The sequence below is a fragment of the Dicentrarchus labrax genome, unplaced genomic scaffold (assembly GCF_905237075.1).
Source record: "Dicentrarchus labrax unplaced genomic scaffold, dlabrax2021, whole genome shotgun sequence".
Lineage (NCBI taxonomy): Eukaryota > Metazoa > Chordata > Actinopteri > Moronidae > Dicentrarchus > Dicentrarchus labrax.
This window is the reverse complement of record NW_026136708.1, coordinates 17,680,600-17,700,460: the sequence shown is the minus strand read 5'-3', so window position 1 is coordinate 17,700,460 and position 19,861 is coordinate 17,680,600. Positions and strand designations below refer to the sequence as shown.

The window sequence follows — 19,861 nt, the reverse complement described above, 5'->3', positions numbered from 1 at the left end:
TCAACTGTAATCAACTGAGGACAATTTGACATAATTTTGCATGCATTTTAACATGCTTGACTATATCAAACTGTCCCAATAAAAACTGAGTTTAAATAAACGTAGACGCTAGACAGCAGTGTTATTTACAGCAATTTACATCATTTTACATTTGCAACTTCACTTTGTTACTTTGTGTCAGTCTGGTAGTTTAAAAACACCCTAATTGAAGTGTTTTTTCCTGAGATGACAGCCACATTTCTCCAGCTACTGACGTCTTAGCTCTCCAAACACACATTGAGGAGTCCAATCATTAAGAAAGGGAAACAAAATACATAAATGCAGGGCTGAGGAAACACAATTACAAACACATTACATTAGTTAAGTAAAATTTGCTACCATAAATTAGAAATCTGAGTACTACGACAGGTTTGGACAGTTAAATGATCACCTGTGCTGGTGTGTCCAGTGTGTAGATGTGTTCACCCCGAACGTTGTAGAACTTAACAATGGCATTCCTGGTGGGAGGAGGGCAGGAAGGGTCAGGGGATAGGAGGGTCCTCTCCATCCCTGCCACTGCTAGTAGGTCCCCCTGCGAGCACCACTGGACCACCACATCTACAGCGCAAGTCACAGGAGAAAAAGTAACCATAATGTTATACACAAAATTCCCCGAGACATCATTTGTTAGTCGGTATAACGAAGAGAGAGAGAAGCAAAGAAAGTTGCACACTTGGGTATGCATTAATGAGAAGACACCCACACACCTTTCAGACCGGTGCGGATGAGGGTGGGAGAGAGGTCATCGTAGTTGTTCATCAGGCTGATGTCTCCAGATGTGAAGCTGACTGTCAGCAGTGGTTTCTGGCTGTGCACTGAGTAGAGACAAACACAAACATCTTAGACAGGCAGTGTGAGAGCAACACAGTGAAGTGAGAGACAGTTTAAAGTACATGATATCAACAAATTGTTCATCTATGAATAAGACGATCCATAACACAAGATGTGAATCAATGTCTATTCAGGGAAAAGACAAGTGTGAAAATTGCACAGACCTGTTAACTGAACAAAATGCAATCAGTAACTCTACATCAATGTTATCTGGGGGTTTTACTTTATATAACAAAACGTAGAATGTGAGCAACATGTAGGCTTATTACAGCCACGATCTACCCTGACACGAAATAAGGGTAGGATTGATATGATTAATTGATTAGTTAATCCACAGGAAATTGTACGACAGCTATTTCACAATTAATTGATTAAGCAAAAGCAAAAATACCAAACATGGCCTAGTTCCCGCTTCTCAAATGAGAGTGTGTTTTGGAGTGTTGGTTTGATGGCATCACTTTGGTGTTTAGAAAACTGTGACAGGCATTTTCTTGACATTTCACAGACCAAAGGGATCAATCAAGAAAATAATTTGCAGATTAATTGACAGTTAAAAGAATTATAAGTTTCAGCCATAAATGAGCTACCATACTGGCAACCTGCAGTGGATGAGATGATTAAAATGCAGAGTGGGACATACAATACTGTGTGTGTGTGCCTATTTGTGAGGCTGTCTGTGTTTACTATAGAGGTAGTTGGGGGGCTTTTGTGAGAGAGGAAAGGACAGTTCCACATCCTTGGCAGCTGTAATTCATTTTCAGTGAGTGAGACTGTTGCCTTTACACACACTCAGCACATTTAACTGCTGCATTTGTAGCTGCAAATAAGTAGCATTCTCAGTCAAACTGCTATAAATAAAACACCTTCAGACAACCACCCATACGTTTTCCATTAAAACATCCTTGAGTCTGTCCTTTCACATAGTGCTGCAATGACCCAAATACCAACACAAATTAAATATCCACCTCTGCTTTTGACTTTCAGCCCACAACAGTTACTACCTCCCTGTAGTAATCAGTTTACAATGGCTGTTGCATTAAATCAGATATATGATGCCGCTGTAAATGCAATGTGTTGTGCTGTGCAGTGCAGTGATAATGGGTCATCATCATAGATCATGACAGAGAGATCTGGCAGGCGGATGAAGAGGCGGCCTGGTGTCTAAGTCAGGTTGTCGACTTGAGAGATAATTTCTATCGGGGCCAATCAATTACTATCGACTGGTTTAATTAGTGAGTTAGAGCATAATCAGTGTTCCAGCTAAGGCAAGCACTTTTCAGCTCAACCACTTGGCCCACGGTGAAGGGAGGGAAGGAAAAAATAAATAAATAAATAGCACAGCCGGAGGAAGACAGACCCTCACCAATATAGCCTTAGCAACTGGGACTAATTAAGCTCAAGAGAAAAGGAGTCAAAAAGACGAAAAAGGAACCAATAAAAATGAGGCTGTTACGTGGGCTGGCGTACACAGTGGAAGCAGCAGGAGGGTGGGGAAAGCTAACCACATGCAACTCTTCCCTTGTGTGACTGCTCACGTCTCAGTGCATCACATACGCACCCACATCTATATCTATGTATTGGCATTAGACAGTGAACTCAACAGATACGCTCTCAGGCTCACTGTTGACTGTTCTTAATTACTACCATTGTACATATCTGTAGAAAGACAATTCTGGAAACGCTGACACGGCTCTCATCATTAGAGGATTAACAGAATTTGAGTCATGACAATCTGAAAATAAGTTAGTTGGAGGGGAAGTGTTTATCTTGCAACTGCGCCAACTCAGGTAATGAGGGCTAATGCTAACAGGCCTTAATGCTAACAATATTAAGCAGTCAACTGTGGAATCACATTACAGTACCAGAGCTATATTCTAGACAATGCTAAAAAAAAAATACAGTCAGAATAGATTAATTAAATAAAATGATTAAAATCAATACTTTCCACTGAGGTGACATTTAAGATGCCACTACTGTACAAACAGCCAGTGTTGTTTTTGGACATTTCAGTAATGTTTATTACATCATTACATCATTTTCCAGGTTCCAGGCTGTGATTGTCCACTTGAGTATACCGTGAGTGTGCTGCATATGAAGAGTCTAGTGACGCACACCCTTACACTGTAACAGCTGCTGCTGTTATGACATTAGCTATTGCACCATTAAGAGCAAACAGGAGGTCCAATGGTAACGTCAGCCCAATGTCAGGAGAGCTCTTTTTCACTACGCTCCTCCTTCACCACCGCTCCCCCACACCCACTTTCCATTTGGTCACACTCTTTTGTTTTAATGAGTCTCTCCCTCCCTGTCTTCACAACTGGCGGAGAAGTGGAAAATAGTTGAATAGTCACTTTCCCACTTCTGAAGCTTTATTAGATGATGCATTGCCAGTGAGATCAGCATCACAAATGACTGCCCTATAAGCTTAAATTACTACCTTTTGCACTTTTACTCAATAGTAAACTTGAACGGCATGACAAAGAAACAACAGGCATAGTTTTGATCATCTGGCTACGACAATTGACCAGAATTATTACACTGCTGCATGTAACTAGTCAAACTCATTGATCTGCCAACGGCCTTCATTAAATGAACAGACTTCAGCCGCAGTGTGTATAAAAAGGTATCTGTGTGTTATTCAAGAACATGCCAAATGTGATTTTATTTGGAGTATAATACCCCATGTACTACTCAACAGGACAAAGCAGGTACCTCAAGATAGACATTTAAACATGACAAAGACAATCAAAATCACAGAGAGCGTTAATGGCTGGCTCCATTTGTAGCTCAGAAGCACATAGTTGAACATGTTTATGATCTGATCCATTGTTTGTTTTTCTACTTAACCAAATGTATCAATTACTATTTCTCTTTCACATCTCGTTCATTGATAATACAATCTGAATATTAAACTAAAGACTGGACAGAGGACTGAGGCACAGTTTAACTACACCAATACACCTGGCATCCTCAGTCCCAGAGGATACTAATGATAATATAGTGCACACATACCAAACATAACTTGTGTCCCCACCTGTGCCCCTAGTTGGAAAAGTTTCCCCTTTCCCCTTGGACTAAGAGCATGAGGAAGAATTGATGGAGCAGTAAAAGATGGCGGTAAAAGGGGGGAGGAGTTAGGAGCTCACAGATGGTCCCACATCTGTTTTCCTCTGCACAGAGGTACCTACATATGAAACAGCTGGGCTACTCTGCCTCTGCAGTATACTCCTTATAGCTCCTTACTAGGTAAACCTATATTGCCTCCAATTCTACAGATTATACCCTTAGATAGTGTCTACCCTGGAAATGTGTCAGTCGTGTGCCTGAAGAGGCCACAAAGAGCCTTCTATTCAAATCAAACCTTGAGCAGTTTACCTTGTGGTGGTGAGTAGTCGTCAGAGTCTGTGTCGCTCTCACTGCTGTCCTCCACCAGGAAACTGGGATAGTTCCAAGACATGCTGACGATGCCATCCGACTCATGCAGCAGAATGTGGGCCAGCATGCGCCCATGGCAGTCCATCACTATCACCTGTCCATCTGCAGTACCAAACAACACCTAGAGAGAAATAGTAAAAGGGTTTTTAGTAAGAAGACAAAAGAGAGGGGGGAAGAAAACGACAAATTTAACTTGAACACAAAGACAGAAGAACAAAGATAGAAAGAGAGGCACACTTAGAAATGGAAAAGGAGATGGCAGATAGAGAGCAAAGAAAGTCAAGAGAAATGTATATCACAAGGAAAACAAGTTGGAGAAATAGACATAAATGGGATGAAAGCCATGAACAAAGACAGAGACACACATACAGACTGAAAGTTTGATGATGAACCTGAGCTGACAATTTAACAGCATGAAAGCAAAAACATAGCCTAACAAAACCACAACACATTCCAGACAGAGGATGCTTGCTGTCACTCACACATGATTTCCCTCAGGGCCTGTGTCTGCCTTCTGAATGACAAGCCAACGTACTATAAGTGGCAAATGAAAAACTAAGACTTCCACATCTATTAGCATTCAAAGGCTGGCTTAGTGCACACTATCACAATTCTGTGGTGCGTGTGTGTGTGTGTGTGTGTGTGTGTGTGTGTGGGTGTGTGGGTGTGTGAGCGTCTGTGCTACCTGCTGGTCGTCAGGGGTCCAGATACCACAGGTAATCTGGCTTTCCAGGTTGATCTCGGAAGACCAGTGTCTCTGCCCGCTGACCGATCCCACCAGGACAAAGCCATCACGGTAGGAGATAAGAGCCTGGGTGCCATCATGGGACCAGGTGAAGTCACTCACCTACAGGGCACCAGACAGACACATTAGTTAATAAAGAAGACAGAATGCCAGTCTGGTTATTAAAAACTACAGCCAGCTGTTGTCAAAAAATGTTTGTACACCATCAGCAAAATTGCATGTTCATTTTGTACTTGTAGTCATTTTTCTAGCAAAAATGTCAAACATGTGGCTCTGTCCTTGCTGCAGCAGCCATGGGTTCGACTCAAACCTGTGGCTCTTTGCTCTATGTCATCCCTTCTCGCTCTCCCCCTTTCCTTTCACTTTTCAGGTGTCACTATCAATTAAAGGACAAACATTTTCTGATTTTGAATGTGAGGTTTTTCGGCTTTTCTTTGTCATTCAGTGTAGTAAATTGTTCATCTTTGGGTTTTGGACCTGGAGAAGGAACTCGAAGATGCCTCCTCAGGCTCTGGTGAATTATAATGGACATTGTTCTCACAGTTTTCTGGCATTTTATACAGTGATTCATTATTAAAATAATTATGAGTAGCAGCCCTTAAGTAAACAATGTAAAATGCAATCTCCATCCAATTACCAGAAAGAATGGGGAAATTATCTTTATTAACAATGTTCACAATGTATTTTAGGTGCTCTAGTCTTCTCATTAGCAGGGCTAGTGATGAAGATGAGAAGCATTTTTTCAGAAGAGTTGTAAAGAGGACCACAGCCTCTAGGAGCCACTAGTGAGACATTTACACTTCACACATTAACCAGTGACCAGTACTGTCTGAGTACCACAGAATAAGGTAAACTGAAACTGCCTCTGCTAATGTCAGTATAGGAACACACTTGTTATTGAAACAAAACCTTCACCTCCAGGGAGGAAACAGCAGAGGCACAATTTCAAAACTATATAGGCCATATATCTAAAGAGAGGCTATTGTTTAGACTGTCATCTACTGACTAAATTGATCACAAAAGATAAGCCACCGTCAGGATGTGTCAGACTCAGCAGATGACAGTGATTGATGGATCAGGCCTACCCATCATATGTTTGCTTGGCAGTTATGCAATGTCAGGGACTATTTTTTTTTTTTTTTTTTTACAGTTGGGAAATATTGAAGGCAAATGGCTCAGTCAGTAACAATATGATGGGAGTGTGAAAAAATACAGGTTAATATGACTGACATGTTATTATATTTAGAGTCACATCACTTTATACAAGTATTAGAGTTTTGATTTATTAATGGACATACTTTTGTAAATCATTACTTTTGTGCTTCTGCTAGCTATTAATACAACGTATGTGTCAGTACATTACAAGTGCAATGTAAAATGCTCTTTTAATTTATTGATTTAATTCATGTCCCATTTTTGTGTAATGTGTTTTACCTGCGCTCCACGGTCATTGACCAGCTCCACAGACCAGCGGCCCTCATACTGGATCCAAACAAAGATCCCTCCATCTGTATCACAAGTGGCCAGTTTCTGGAAGGGCTCATTCCACCGCACCAAGACCACCTTAGAAGACCCAGAAAAAGAAATGAAAGGAGAGAAAAGGGACAAAACCTTTGATTAGAGGCTATCTTGAGTCTTTACAGCAGCTACCGTCTATGACCCTGACCCCTGTTCTCTAGTTGAATAAGTATTTTCAGATAAATATGCAAATGAACTCATTCCACACTGTTTTGTGTATGGCAGTCAAATAATTCAGCAGTGGCCTTGATTTGACACAGCTTTGCACCCTTAAGTACAACAGATAATTTGAGATGCTCAACAATACAATGCCGTGTCAGAGTGCCCTTGATCCAGACTCAACAACCCTCGGCTGCACACTCACAGCAAGTTGCTCTACATTGGAGCGTCAGCCTAAATGCCTAAAATGCAGAAAGTAAAATCCAAGTTCCAACTTTTCAATGAGCTAAATTTAGCACCGAACCAGATGAAAATACATCACAAAGTAGGTTAACCTCATTTTGAAAAAGTCGCAAAAGGAGCTGCTAATATCCTGAATATTACAGACAATGAAATTCAATTATTCCGTCTCTTATCAGATTGTCTAACCATACAACACTTCTCTTCAAACGTGGACATTTCTGAGTGTCCACTCCTTGTTTACAACAGGATACTGTAAACAATGGATAGTTGGTGTATTGCATGTTTCAATGCACAGGTTATGTTTCTATTTTTATTTTATGGAAAGCTGTGTTAGAATCAGAATTACAAATAATTTTAATCTAAAAAGAGAAAGTAACGCCAAGAGATGCAATTAAGAGAAAGAAGAGAATGTGAAAGGAGACACTGAATGCACTGATGCATGAACGCCCCTACATAAAACACTATATTGTGGTTTACAGATCAGACATACTCTGAACTGCAGTCTCTAGCGACAGTATCACAGATGCAAGGGATTCTGCATTTGCCCAGAGGTCAGTGAATATGGGAGATGGATCATCATTAGGCTAAGGAATGAGTTGCAGAGGAGGAGGGTTTTGATCACTGGTAGAGAGCAGTATAGATCAACCTGTTCATGTCACCCATTTTAAAGATCTCCATCCAGCCCCCTGCCCTTTCTCTATCTGCCTGGTCTTCTGTAGCGTGACTCAGCCTATTCCCAGAGGAATAATCCTAAGCAGGGAGCAGCTCTGCTCTCGCTGAGTGAAGCACGTGGGCTGTACACGCTCAAACACACAACACAGGGCTGGTTTTAGCGGGGCTTACGCTCTCTGAGTGCAAGTCCAACAGATCAGTGGCTGAAAGTTGGATAAGCCCGCCAATCTTGCTGTTTTTCATCACCATCCCCTCCTAACCCCCTGCAACAAACACACAGTCCAATCGATCCATGGTCCAGCTGAACAGGTGTCATCAACTGTGTGTTCCAACTATTTAATATTTCTCTGAGAAGAGAGTTACAGAAAAAATATGCAGAACCAAAGTAAACAATTATTCTATAACAACAAAATAATCTCTATTAAGAATTTGTTTTTGAAAAACTTGAAATAGTTAAGCACAAAACTTTAAAAGTATGTAAATTAAGTTTAAAGTAAGCACATCTTACTCTGTCAGTGTAATTTATTTTAGAGTTTTATTGTAGAGGTCCCCACCTGGCCTGAAACACAGAGTGCTTCTGCTAACGTCAGACAAAAAAAAAATCCTTTTTAAATTAAATATAATAATATTAAGCTGCTAAAGCTCCAGGGAAAACGAGCAGACGAGCTTCATCATACAGTCAAGGCAACTTATTTCATGAATCAGTAAATACGTAATCAGTAATGAAATAAACTGTCAACTGACAACAAGTTCAGGTCAGCAGGTGATACTTTATACTATCGTTTCACAGTAAATACTCTGAATGGCACAACATAATGTTAGGGGGGGGGGAAACCTGAGCTTCTCTGGGAAATAAGGAGACAAACAGCTTAATAAGTTACAACTGGGATGATGTGTGGGGGGAAAATTAAAAGTAAAGAAACTGCACTGAAGCTCAGAGGTCAGAGTGAGTTTGATAGTTCAATATATGGTGGAAAAAATCCCAGGTAGCTTTTGTTCAGGTTGTTCTATCTTCTAAGGTAATTTATATACTGAGCATTTTAGTGGACTGTACATGAGAAACGCTCCTATAAATAAAAGAAAATCATTTGAAAATGTTCCAGAAGAAGATATTTTGTATGGAACTACAGCAGCAATGCTGAGGTAACTCCTGTTACTACTCATATTTATCTGCAGGGTTTCCCCAACAATTCCCTATTTGCCACTGTCTTGTGTATTGTTAAATGTCTCCAGTGATAGGGTTATCCCAGGTGAACTCACACAAACATGTTTATATGAATACACCATGTGCAGCCCTCCAGTGTAATGAGGGTACAGTAGGATTCATCCCTCTCCTGGCCCTGCTCCCTCAGCAATAAGGTGTCCTGTGAGCCAGATTTACCATGTTTTCACTCCCAGTCCCAGTGGCATAAATCCTAATGTTGCACTAAAGGTGTGTCTCAGTTGGCAAGCCGCAGGAAAGCGGACACAACTGGACCTGGCCTGTTGCATGTCTGCAGCTAAGGTCTCTATGTCATTTTGACTGAGTTGACCATATTCATGGACCATTAAAAATGGCTTGCCATCTATCATTCAGCCACAGTGGTCACCTGATGCAGCAGTGCTCACTGGGCACAAAGCTTACAAGCTTCAGCTGTAGTATTGTCAAAGATAACAAATTTCCATGCTCATGGATGTCATTGGGGAAATACAAATCTGTCTTGTTACACCACTCGTGCACTGTCTACAACCTCTGGTGAGCAAAATGGATTTTCTGGATGGTATTATACAACCTAATTCAGCTCCAGCCAGTGCAGACGTGAGGCTTTAGATTAGGTTATTGAGCTCCAGTTTGCATAATTCTATCATTCAAAGACTTCACATAAAACAAAGAAGGGCCAAAGGAAAAACAGAACAGAAGAAAATAGGCAATTGGGTTTACACATGCTGTGTCTGGCATGTGCAATCACCTATCTGCAGCCTCACAGAGGTAGGAATAATCAGTGTATGGGTAAATTTAGCTCAGCGTGGAGATTAGTGTGAGCTGGACAGGCATCCCGCGAGGGGGACAGCTGAGCACCTCGCTGTGACGCAGCGATCTGGGAGATCAGACGTCACATGGAGACAGACAGGATAAGAGTGAGAAGCCACAGGACAGCGAGGGACCAGAGGGATCATGGGCAGAAAAGGCACGTGCACATATGCAAACAAACAGACTGCTTCATTAATCATCACGTGCTGAATGGTCAAAGACGAGTACTGATGAAAATTAATCACGATGCAGTTGATTAGTGTCCACATTTTTAAAGATCAATTCAAAGTACCACAGAATGAAATATAACACAAAAAGAAATTACACAGAGTTGTAGGAGGACTGCAGCACAACTGAAAAGGCCTAAAGCTACATGGTTTTTAAGCTCGTCTTCATCCCATCCCAACTAATACCTAGTCAGAGGAGAAGAGACTACACGTTTCCGATCCCTTTAATTCTGCCCTTTGGCCAGTGTATGGCCATTCACTACCTCAGCGTGGGAAGCTGGCACTGGCTCCACTCCTGCAGTGCCTTGTTGTTATCATTGCAGCCCTGGCCTCTTGCTGGGACTTAGAGACTGGGAGCGGAGCTGACCCTAGCAACTTAACTGAGAAGACCAAATCAAATCAAGGGACAGCTTTGGGTTGCATTGGAGTCAGCAGAAGTGAGAGGACACTGTGACAGTGCAGTGTCACAGTGGTGCAGTCGTGAGCACATGGTTCCATGGCAACACTGGTCGCTGGCACCAAGGACTTTCTTTTCACAAGAAGGTTATGAATAAGCAGGCTGGACTGTTAGGACATGAACTCTAGGTGAATGTCGCTCTTTCACATTTTAAAAATCCACTTTTGTTTTGCTCACATCTATAATTGCACACACAAGATGAAAACAAAGTACACATGGACTTGAACAAAACAAAAGAAGGGTTTATATCCTAAAAAAGCTAGAAAAAGTCAGTTATATATACGCCTATAAAAATTTGGTTCAGTTCAGCTGAGACTTTATTGTGCCATATGTGGACTTTGTACTGCAGCATGACAATAACAGACACATCAAAACAAACTTATTCATCAGTAAACCTGAACTAAAAAACAAACGAACATAAAATTAGAGAAAGTAACATATAATAGTTACAAAAAGACAGATTGAAAAATGTTCCTCCCAGAATTTCTTAACTAATGAGTTAAGAACTATTGGAAATTCAAGACCATCACTGACAATAAAAATCAGATACAGTACGTGCAAGCGAGTCGGGGAGCCTCTCCCCTTTCTCTCCACACTATCCCCTGATTCTGAGTCTGACATGATATTAAATCAGACACAAAACTCAATTAAAGGGAAGCACTGCGCTGATGCAAAAGCAAGGAACCCAAAGGCAAGGCCAGAGTGATTTGCAGCGCGACAGAAAGGGCAAAGGGACGGGACCTTCAGTGGAGGTAGAATCTGAAATGTTTACGAGTAGAGTAAGCATGTAATAAAACCTAAATCATTATCAATATTTGATAATAGCATTCACATTGATTATTACTGGGTGTTAGGCAAAGCTCGAGGAAAACAGATGCAGGCAAACTGTGAACTCTGGGTGATGGCGAGATCGACACACTGACTTGTCTGACTGTTCAGTTAAATACTTGTAAAACAGTGTGTCTTTGATAATATGGTAATTATTTAGTGTACAGCACGCCCCTGTACACGGCTCATATGGTGCATGCGTAAAAACTAGGTATGCATTGTCCGATAAAGGCTTTAAAATGAAACACTGTCATTGGCAATTTCTTCCGATATGACAGGCCGATATCTATGACATATGAATTGTAACACCTGACTCCAGCAGACTCTTCTCCAGTCCTTAAACAAATCCAGAAAATATGACCACAGCCACCCCAGGGCCAGAGACATCAATCAGAAACTCATGGAGTGTACTACTCTGGACAACCAGCTGTTTTCATTCGTTGAAGATGTTGGGATTTGTGGCCTATGTTGAGCCTAACACTACATGATGCCCAGTCACAGGTATTTTCCAGATTACCTCACCTGAGTTGCAAGCAATCATCATATTTTTGAGTTAATTTATTCAGTTAATATATTATTGAGTTTAGGCAACAGTCTGTAAGGCAATTTAGCCTTCTAATTTAGGCTAATTTATTCAACAGTGTGAACAAGAGTACACAATCAGTGTCCAGTTGGCTTTAATATCTGTACAGCTGTAGAATGCACTTACTTTCACAGGATCCCTAAGGATGGAGATAACGTTTATTTCAACAGTTTGAATGTGAACATTTCTTTTATGTCTGCATCTGCCAGTGGGCCATCGTGATAACACCAGGCAAATGCATTGGCCAAAATAAACTGGAAAATATTGGCAAAAATCCAATGTATAGTGCATCTCTAGTAAAAACTTACAGTAACTTAAAATAACGCTGTGAGGAAGTTACTGATACTGAATTCTCTCTTTATACCAAGGTTGTCCACAGCCTGGAAAATCATATTATATGCATAAATAAATCTGTAGCACCAAAACTTAAATAACTGTCTACTGTTTGCTATGTTGAACGTTTCCTTAGATATGTTTCTGCACTTTATAATCTATCAAAATGTCAATACTGTGGGTTGAGTATGGAAATGTGTCAGTTTGTGTTAGGCAGATACTGAAACTCTGAGACAAAAAGAGCAAACAAAGTAGAAAACACGGTACAATAACACATGCTTAAAATGCTTAAATTTCCTTTTTTTTTTTTACTTGTCCTCACAGACATTTGCTGTGTAGGCTGGAATGAGGAGCTTTTATCCTGCAAATAGCACAACTCTAAAACAAAGTGAACCCAAGTGTGCAGATATGTCCATCTGATCCCTGACTACAAAAACATTTCTCGCAGCAAAACGAAACCTGCTGTGTACAGGCCACACTGTCCCTCTTGGAAAATGTCTAGTGAGCAGACAAGTACACCTGAATCTGAGGAAGCAGGGGACCTGAGTGTTATGCAACATGTCCTCTCCAAGGATGGATTAGCACACTAAAGCCATTTCCACTAAGCACATTTGGTGAGACAATTTTAATGCAGTGAATAGATCGTGTAATCTTCAACCCTGAGCGGGGCATCTAATGTCAAGAGGTCAGATAAGGAGAGAGCAGAACAAGGGAAGATCTGTCAAGGCGTCGGGGGAGGAGGTCATGATGAAATGAAGAGGAGGATGGAGAGTGGTGGAGCAGAGGAAGGAGCAGATAAGTGTCTGGACACAGGTCGTGATGCAATCCGAGTGAGTGACACTGAGGAAAACTCTGGGGCGGAAATGTAGCACAGCCCATTAAAAGTGATGACTTTACTCTAACTTTTCTCTGCTTGTATTGCAGGAAAGAATGATGCTGCATTGTGCCCGTCTTGCAATCCATTATTATGGTCCCCATTAAGTCTAAACAGATGAGTTAGTTGCACTGCACCACAGAAGTCATCCAGTATCTTCATCCACCTCCCTGGCCTTTTAAAAGAAATGTGCAGGTCCCATATCAGTGCTGGTTCTTGCACAGGCTTTCTACCAGAGATATAAACTCATTTATTTATGAGGCATTGCCAGGAAACAACTCAACACAACGAATGAACACATCACATAGCAAAAGTGAAAACTGAGAGAGGTAAACATGCTGGTGGGGTTCATCTAAGACAGTGATTCATTCCCTCTGATCTAGCATGCTCCACAGTATTAGTAGGAGAGTGCACAGACCGCATAAAGTTTGAATGTCAAACATTTTCAGAGGCCTGAAACAAGACACAACAGAACCAGTGAAAGAAGAAGCTGCAATGTGAGTTCAACCTACACGGTGAAGTTGTAAACATAAACCGGTGCCCTGGGGTCACCAGTCTCTGTTGGATTAATGCCTTAGACATGTGTCCCTTAACAAAGAGCCTGGATCTGGCCTCAAAGGGGAAAACCAACAGGTTGGGACTCCTACCTTTGGGCAACAATCCACCCACGACACTCATGGGAATAGTAGCGAGCTGTGTATGAACTGCTTCAGCAATCACACAAACGTTCTAATCCATTACTTTAAAAAAAAAAAAAAAAAGAGTTTCAGCCACAACAACTGATAAACACAATGACATTGTGCTGAGGACATGATTGAGATGCATATTTTTAGCAACCAAAGTAAAAACACCCCCCTTGAGATAGTCACTTAACGTTCTACTTTCTCTTACAGCGTCCATGCTCAAGAAATAGAGTAACAGTAGTAGTAATAGAGCAACCACACTGTACAGCGACTGACAATAAGCAGCCTTATGCGTGGATCACAATGTATACAGAATGCAACCGCTTTGTGTTGCAGCAAACACAGTAATTTTAAAATGCAGCAAGTGGATAGAAAAAGTACTTCCCTCACATAGTAAAGCGAACGATTCTATTGTAAGACAAATAGCACAGCTAGAAGTTGACGGGACAATTTGCCCAAAACTTGTGCTGCCTGCAGCCAACATTTCCTTGTCAACATGCTGACAGTCATTGTCAAGCCTGTCTCCGATGTTCAGCTCTCATGGAGAAAGAATGGACTCCGAGTGACTAGCTGCTCAGTCTGTTCATCATCTGAGTGCACTGTGATAGGGGGAAAAAAAAGCCCGATTGTCAAAAGAGGTGTTTTATCTATTCTGATGCACGTTCCCGAGGGATTTCTTTGCAGCATCAGAAGTAGTCAAAACTTATTGCTTTCATCTATTTTCAAATTTTATTTAAGTGTTGTGTTAACTGACACGCCTGCTGCTAAAGGTCAGCAGCTCTGTTTAGATAACGATATAAAAATAGTATCAGGATGTTCAAGGAAAAATGTTCTTTCAATACAACTTTTTTTTTTTTTTTAAATTTGATTTATTTTTAGTCTTAAAAGAACTCAAGAAAAGAACATTTAAACTTTTATACCGTGTTGCAATACAAAGTCGTTGTGTGCAACAACCATGATGTGAAACATCTCTTTCAGAATTAAATCAATCACATCAACCCAATGATCAATCACCTTAAATCGATTGTTAATCCTGTTAAATCAACAACAAGACTAGTGAAGAATAATAACTGTTAGTTTCAGCCCTGGATAAGACAATGACTTGGACTATAGGCTTACTTAAACCACACTCCAATTAATAATAAGAAATCTAATAGGTGCACATCTATAATAATAATAAAGTGAGAGAGTTAATGTCCGACACTATGTATAACTAACTATCTCTGCACACAAACATAATACGATTTAAATAATATACTAATAATACGATAACAATAGTATGCTGATTTGACTGTGTAATACGAGTGCAGTAAGGGTCGAAGCATGTCTGCTAAGCAACCAAGCTCCATGAAAAACACAAAGCACAAACCCTAACCCGTAGAATATAAAAAAGGAGTTTGCTCCTGAAACCCACTGTGAAAAGATGGTTGTGGGAGACTGAACAAAAGGAACATGGCTCCACACACATACACCTTGCTCCCTTTGAAGCTGTTACCTTGTAATTATCTCTCATCCTGGCTGAAGGGGAATTAGACACAGAGGAGGAGGACAAACCTTCATCAGAGATGTACTACAAGCCTTTGGACCTGCAAAACCTTTTCATTATCTGAAGATCATGAGAGCCTTCAGAGTAGGTGCTAGACCAGGACAACAGCTGAGCTTCAAAACAACTCAAGATGCTTTTATCCAAAGTATCTTGTAGTACCAAGAGTGTCAACCTTTTTTCATCATGTGTAAATAAAACCAGACCTTATCCAGACATAGGCAGTGCAACACAGGAATACAGTCATCTACCCATCTGCCCTCTTCTTAAGAGATGTCTGACAGCTTAAGATCCGCCCTTTACTTTACTACATTGCCTGTATTGGGCCAAGTCCAAAAGACACATCAATTCAGACGCTTGCTTACATTAGAATGATCACAGGACACTCTGGTCTATACATCAACAGGAATAATGGCCAAACTTAAGGATGCTGGCATGAGTATTGATCTTGGCAGGCCCGGACCGCTACAGGAAGGGTTCATGTTGCATTTTTTGTGTGTGTGTGCTCATTCATAACATGACATGAGCTAATTTACGTGAAAGGACACTCGTTACCAAAGACTAAGAGTACTCAATGACAGTGCTGACATTTAAAGGACAGGATTGTCATGAGGACGCCACTGCTTTTACTGCTGAGTATGCAGCTTTGGAAGACAATGAAAGGTTACCTTAATGTATTGACATAGCTCATTCTAAACTAAATCCTAAAAAAACAAAATAACGTTGGCTTGAGGAGAGTTTTATTAAAAGATATTTTAATACCTGGACAGGACTGGAGACTATATAAGAAGCTATTGGGTTCCTTGGTGTTGGACTGTATATACTACAAACAGTTTTCTCTCCTCTCAACAGAACAGGGATGGAAAATGATGCAAGTGAGTGAACAGATCTGTCATAACTTGACAGAACTCATTAGGCAGTGTGATTTCCACCACTGTCAGAATCCCCAAATTATGCATACGGTGGACGAGTGATGGATTTCCCATTTCCAGGAGCATTTATTTATTGCTTTATATCAAATCTAGAGTGGAAGTGGAGAGGACATTACTACTTTCATTACTGGTGCTGGGATGAGGTCAGAGGGCAGTAGGGGAAATGTGGATTTTGCTCCCAGTAGCATCTGTGTCTAATGCAAAAAAAAATCCTCCTGATAGTTGCAAATAAATAAATAAAATTCCTACCAATATTTATATAAACAGTACAGTTAAGTCAGAGACACAAAGCTGTATGGGGTAAAATATGAATGTAACTGAATGGTACAATTTCTTACACTAAGAACACACAGACAGTGAGGTGTGAGCTTTAGTGTAGTCTCTCAAGATTAAAACCTCTCTCCTCAAGTACACGCTGCTTTATTCACCAAACACTGATGATGACGGCGAGACAGGCAAAAATATTTGCTGAATACAGGATGGTGTACGGGAGGTGAGCTGTGCAGTGCGTTTTAATTTTGATGGGCAATCAAACTATAAAGATATAACATATTACATCTTTAAAAAAAAACATATGAAGTAATGTTTGAATTAATGGAGGGACAGCTTTTAATACATGAAATATGTGTGTGTCATAATGAATTTTAATCTGCCTACATAGGTGGGAAAATTAAGAGTAATGTTTGTTTAACCTCCTCCACACTGCATGCACCAAAACAACAAAAGGGAAATTTTCAATACTTGGACCACATTCAAGTGGGCAGAGTTAAATGACATTTCTGCTGCGCTTCAGTCACTCTCTGTAGGGATTCATCCACTCTCCCCTCAGCTGCCTTATGGAGCGCTGACACAGCACCTTGCTCCATCTGACCAACAGCTACACCCACTAAGAAAAAAAAAAAAAAGGAGGAGAAAACGCAACCTGTGTGCAATCTCCACTTGTGCCAGCATTGCTATATCCTGACGGGAATATTCAAATACACAGCGGGCAATAGACTCTGACATTACTCAGCCGATCTTTCCAATAACAAAATAAATGGCCCTCGGTGCACAAGTGGTGGGAAACTTTGGAGGGTGTAATAAAAGGTGAGCGATAGGAGCGATGCCAGAGAGTGGAGCACTGAAATGTTTTGACTAAGAGCAGCAGAGGGATCTAATGATGCAGGCGGTTGTCAAACCAGGAGCAACTGGGAGTGTGCAGGTCCTACGTTCAACCAAACACTACAGAAGTTGCTTCAAGGATATTGTTCTGCACCTGACCCTGCGGCTGGGGGAAGGAAAAAAGGTGACACTACTAAGACTGTACTCTGTAAAATTATATATTTTGGTGAACCCAGAGTGCTACTAGCAATAAAGAAAATGATAATTGCATCCCCAGGTGTAAAAGATTGAGCATCCTGTTGGAAGGAGATCCACTGAATCAATAATCCATCATCATACTAAAAAATAAAACACTTCTTTACAGTGTTATTCTTCTGTCTAGGAAGATTTGAATTAGAAGAGGGGTGGACGTGAACAGCACTCTTTACTTTTTTGCGTGATTAATACTTCCCTAACTTCTTATGGAGAGTCAGGAATAACAGCATAGCCTACAGTTATATCACAACCAGGACAATATCTAATTTAATGATTTTGAAATTTGAAATAAAGGTTAAAATATGATCCGATGACTGAAATAAATACTGTCTGGATGCCACCTTGCTGTATTTCTCCTCTAGTGGGAATGATCTAATATACATGTTGCACTCCTCTTACCTCGCTGTTGTGTCCTCTGAGATTGAAGTTGACTCTCTGCGGGGTGGGTCGGTCCCGTCTGCAGTGGCTGGACGTGAACGTGACCCCGACCACTCCTCTGCCGTTCCCGGTGGCGAGCCAGCCCTCCTCGTAGTAGCGCTTCCTGCACACCGGCTTCTCCTTCTCGCTCTTGGGCACCCGGCCCTTCCAAGACAGGCACAGGATGTTGGAGTCGCTGCAGAGGACCGGGCCATGCTCCACGGCGGCGAACATCCCTGCGGATCTCTACACACCCCAAAACCGTGGATGAAAAAAATAAAATAAAAAGAATAAAATAAAAAAGACCCAGAGAGAGGTCGGGGCTCGTCGGATGGGTCGGTACCGTTATGAGCGCCTCTCCTCCGCTGAGGTTACTGGTTCGGTGTCGGATGTGAGACAGCGACAACGGTGCATAGTACTTGGCGCTTCTCCCGTCGGCTGTTTCGGTGATTTGCAATACTGATTAGAAGGTGATCAATGAAAACTCCGAATGAGACCACGAAGCTGTGGACTTTAGCATTGCTTGGTTGAAGATATCACAGAGACGAATGGGCTGCACACACACACAACAAAAAAGGCACTCATTCAAGTCATTTTTGATGCGTTTGATCAGTGAGCCGCCTCGTTGATGCTGTTTCACTGACAAGGCAACGGATGAGAGTACCGGGAAATTATTTAGAAATCCACTGTGTCAGCTGATTGATCAAAAACAAACATCCACAACCAAAAAAAGAAAAAGCTTTATCTTGTAAACTCGTCAACAGGCAACGCATCCATTTCATTCAACACGCCGATCCCCTCCCCGGTGCTTCCAGTTGATGCGAGTAACGTTTCTGTCCAGTTCAGTGTGTCATTTCTGGGCTCCGTCGTGTCCTCCTCATACGACCCCGGCCGTGTGTGTGTGTGAGGAGGAGGAGGAGGAGGAGGAGGAGGAGCAGGGACTCCTCTCCATCAGCTGTCAGCCCGCAGGAGAGCCGCTTCTCCCGGTAACGTCATCACGTCAGCCAGTCTGCCTTATCAACACGCCTCGGGGATCCCATGGATGACTGCTGGATGAATACGACAACAAAATAAATAATAGAGTGTGATATTATTACACAGAAAGTATCGCTAACAAATAAACAACCGTGTTTTGTTAAAAAAAAAAAAAAAAAAAACCGGTTTAAATCGTTAAATAGAGCGATGTGAACGCGCTCACCTGCCGCCCACAGCCGTTAAGTTTTTAAATATTAATGCGCCAGCCTAAAATTACCCCTCACTTACCGCTGCTTACGTCTCCCTGAGCGAGGACTATCCTGCGCAGCGGAAGGATGTTTAACTAATTGGTGAATAATTTAGAAGAACCATGTATAATTTTATCTCCTGTTTTTATCGTCAGGCATTATGAACCAAAGCGGCCTCTGGCGGCTCAAAGACTCAATTAAATACATAAAAATAGTTAAAAAAAAATAAAAAATAAAATACAACTTTGTGACCACTTAAAATTTAACATAATCCCATGAGAGGGAGACATCTTGCTGCCTCAGTATGTAGCTATAAACCTAACACACACTTACATTAATGTATTTGTGTGTTTTAACTATAAAGTCTACCTCATTTTAACTCATTTGTCTTATTAATCTGTATATACATACATTTGGCGTCTGTTTCTTATTTAAAATAAAGACCCTTTAAACTAGAAAATGTGGGGAGGAGGGGGGAAAATAGACCCCTTGATAAAATGAAATACAACGAGGACCTAACAGACAGACAGACAGACAGACAGACAGAGAGACAGACAGACCTGTGGGCGAACCGACGGACGGTTAACAGCCGTTATAAAAACGGACAACTGTTGCATGTAAACACAACCGACATTTAGATAAAGTGAGCTGTCAGTAACATCCCGACAGACAACTGACAACAGCTCCTCGCAGATCCCGTCCACAAACATAAAATAACGTTACAGTAAACGGATTAAAATCAATAAAACACC

At 41.2% G+C, this 19,861-nt stretch overlaps 1 protein-coding gene across 5 annotated transcripts in view; it reads right to left on the bottom strand.

Moving 5' to 3' along the window:
* Positions 1-19,861, bottom strand: part of tulp4a (TUB like protein 4a) — a 29,283-nt gene that overhangs the window by 8,674 nt on the left and 748 nt on the right. For 3 of the 5 annotated variants that reach the window (XM_051408760.1, XM_051408764.1, XM_051408762.1), the window contains exons 2-7: positions 17,869-18,935; positions 6,485-6,613; positions 4,991-5,152; positions 4,246-4,426; positions 747-854; positions 431-597 (exon numbers count right to left, since the gene is read on the bottom strand). In XM_051408760.1, the coding sequence (XP_051264720.1) occupies positions 431-597; positions 747-854; positions 4,246-4,426; positions 4,991-5,152; positions 6,485-6,613; positions 17,869-18,120 (999 nt within the window). In that variant the 5' untranslated portion in view covers positions 18,121-18,935. The remainder of the gene's footprint in view (positions 1-430; positions 598-746; positions 855-4,245; positions 4,427-4,990; positions 5,153-6,484; positions 6,614-17,868; positions 18,936-19,861) is intronic. The other 2 variants (XM_051408761.1, XM_051408763.1) reach the window with 1 other exon arrangement.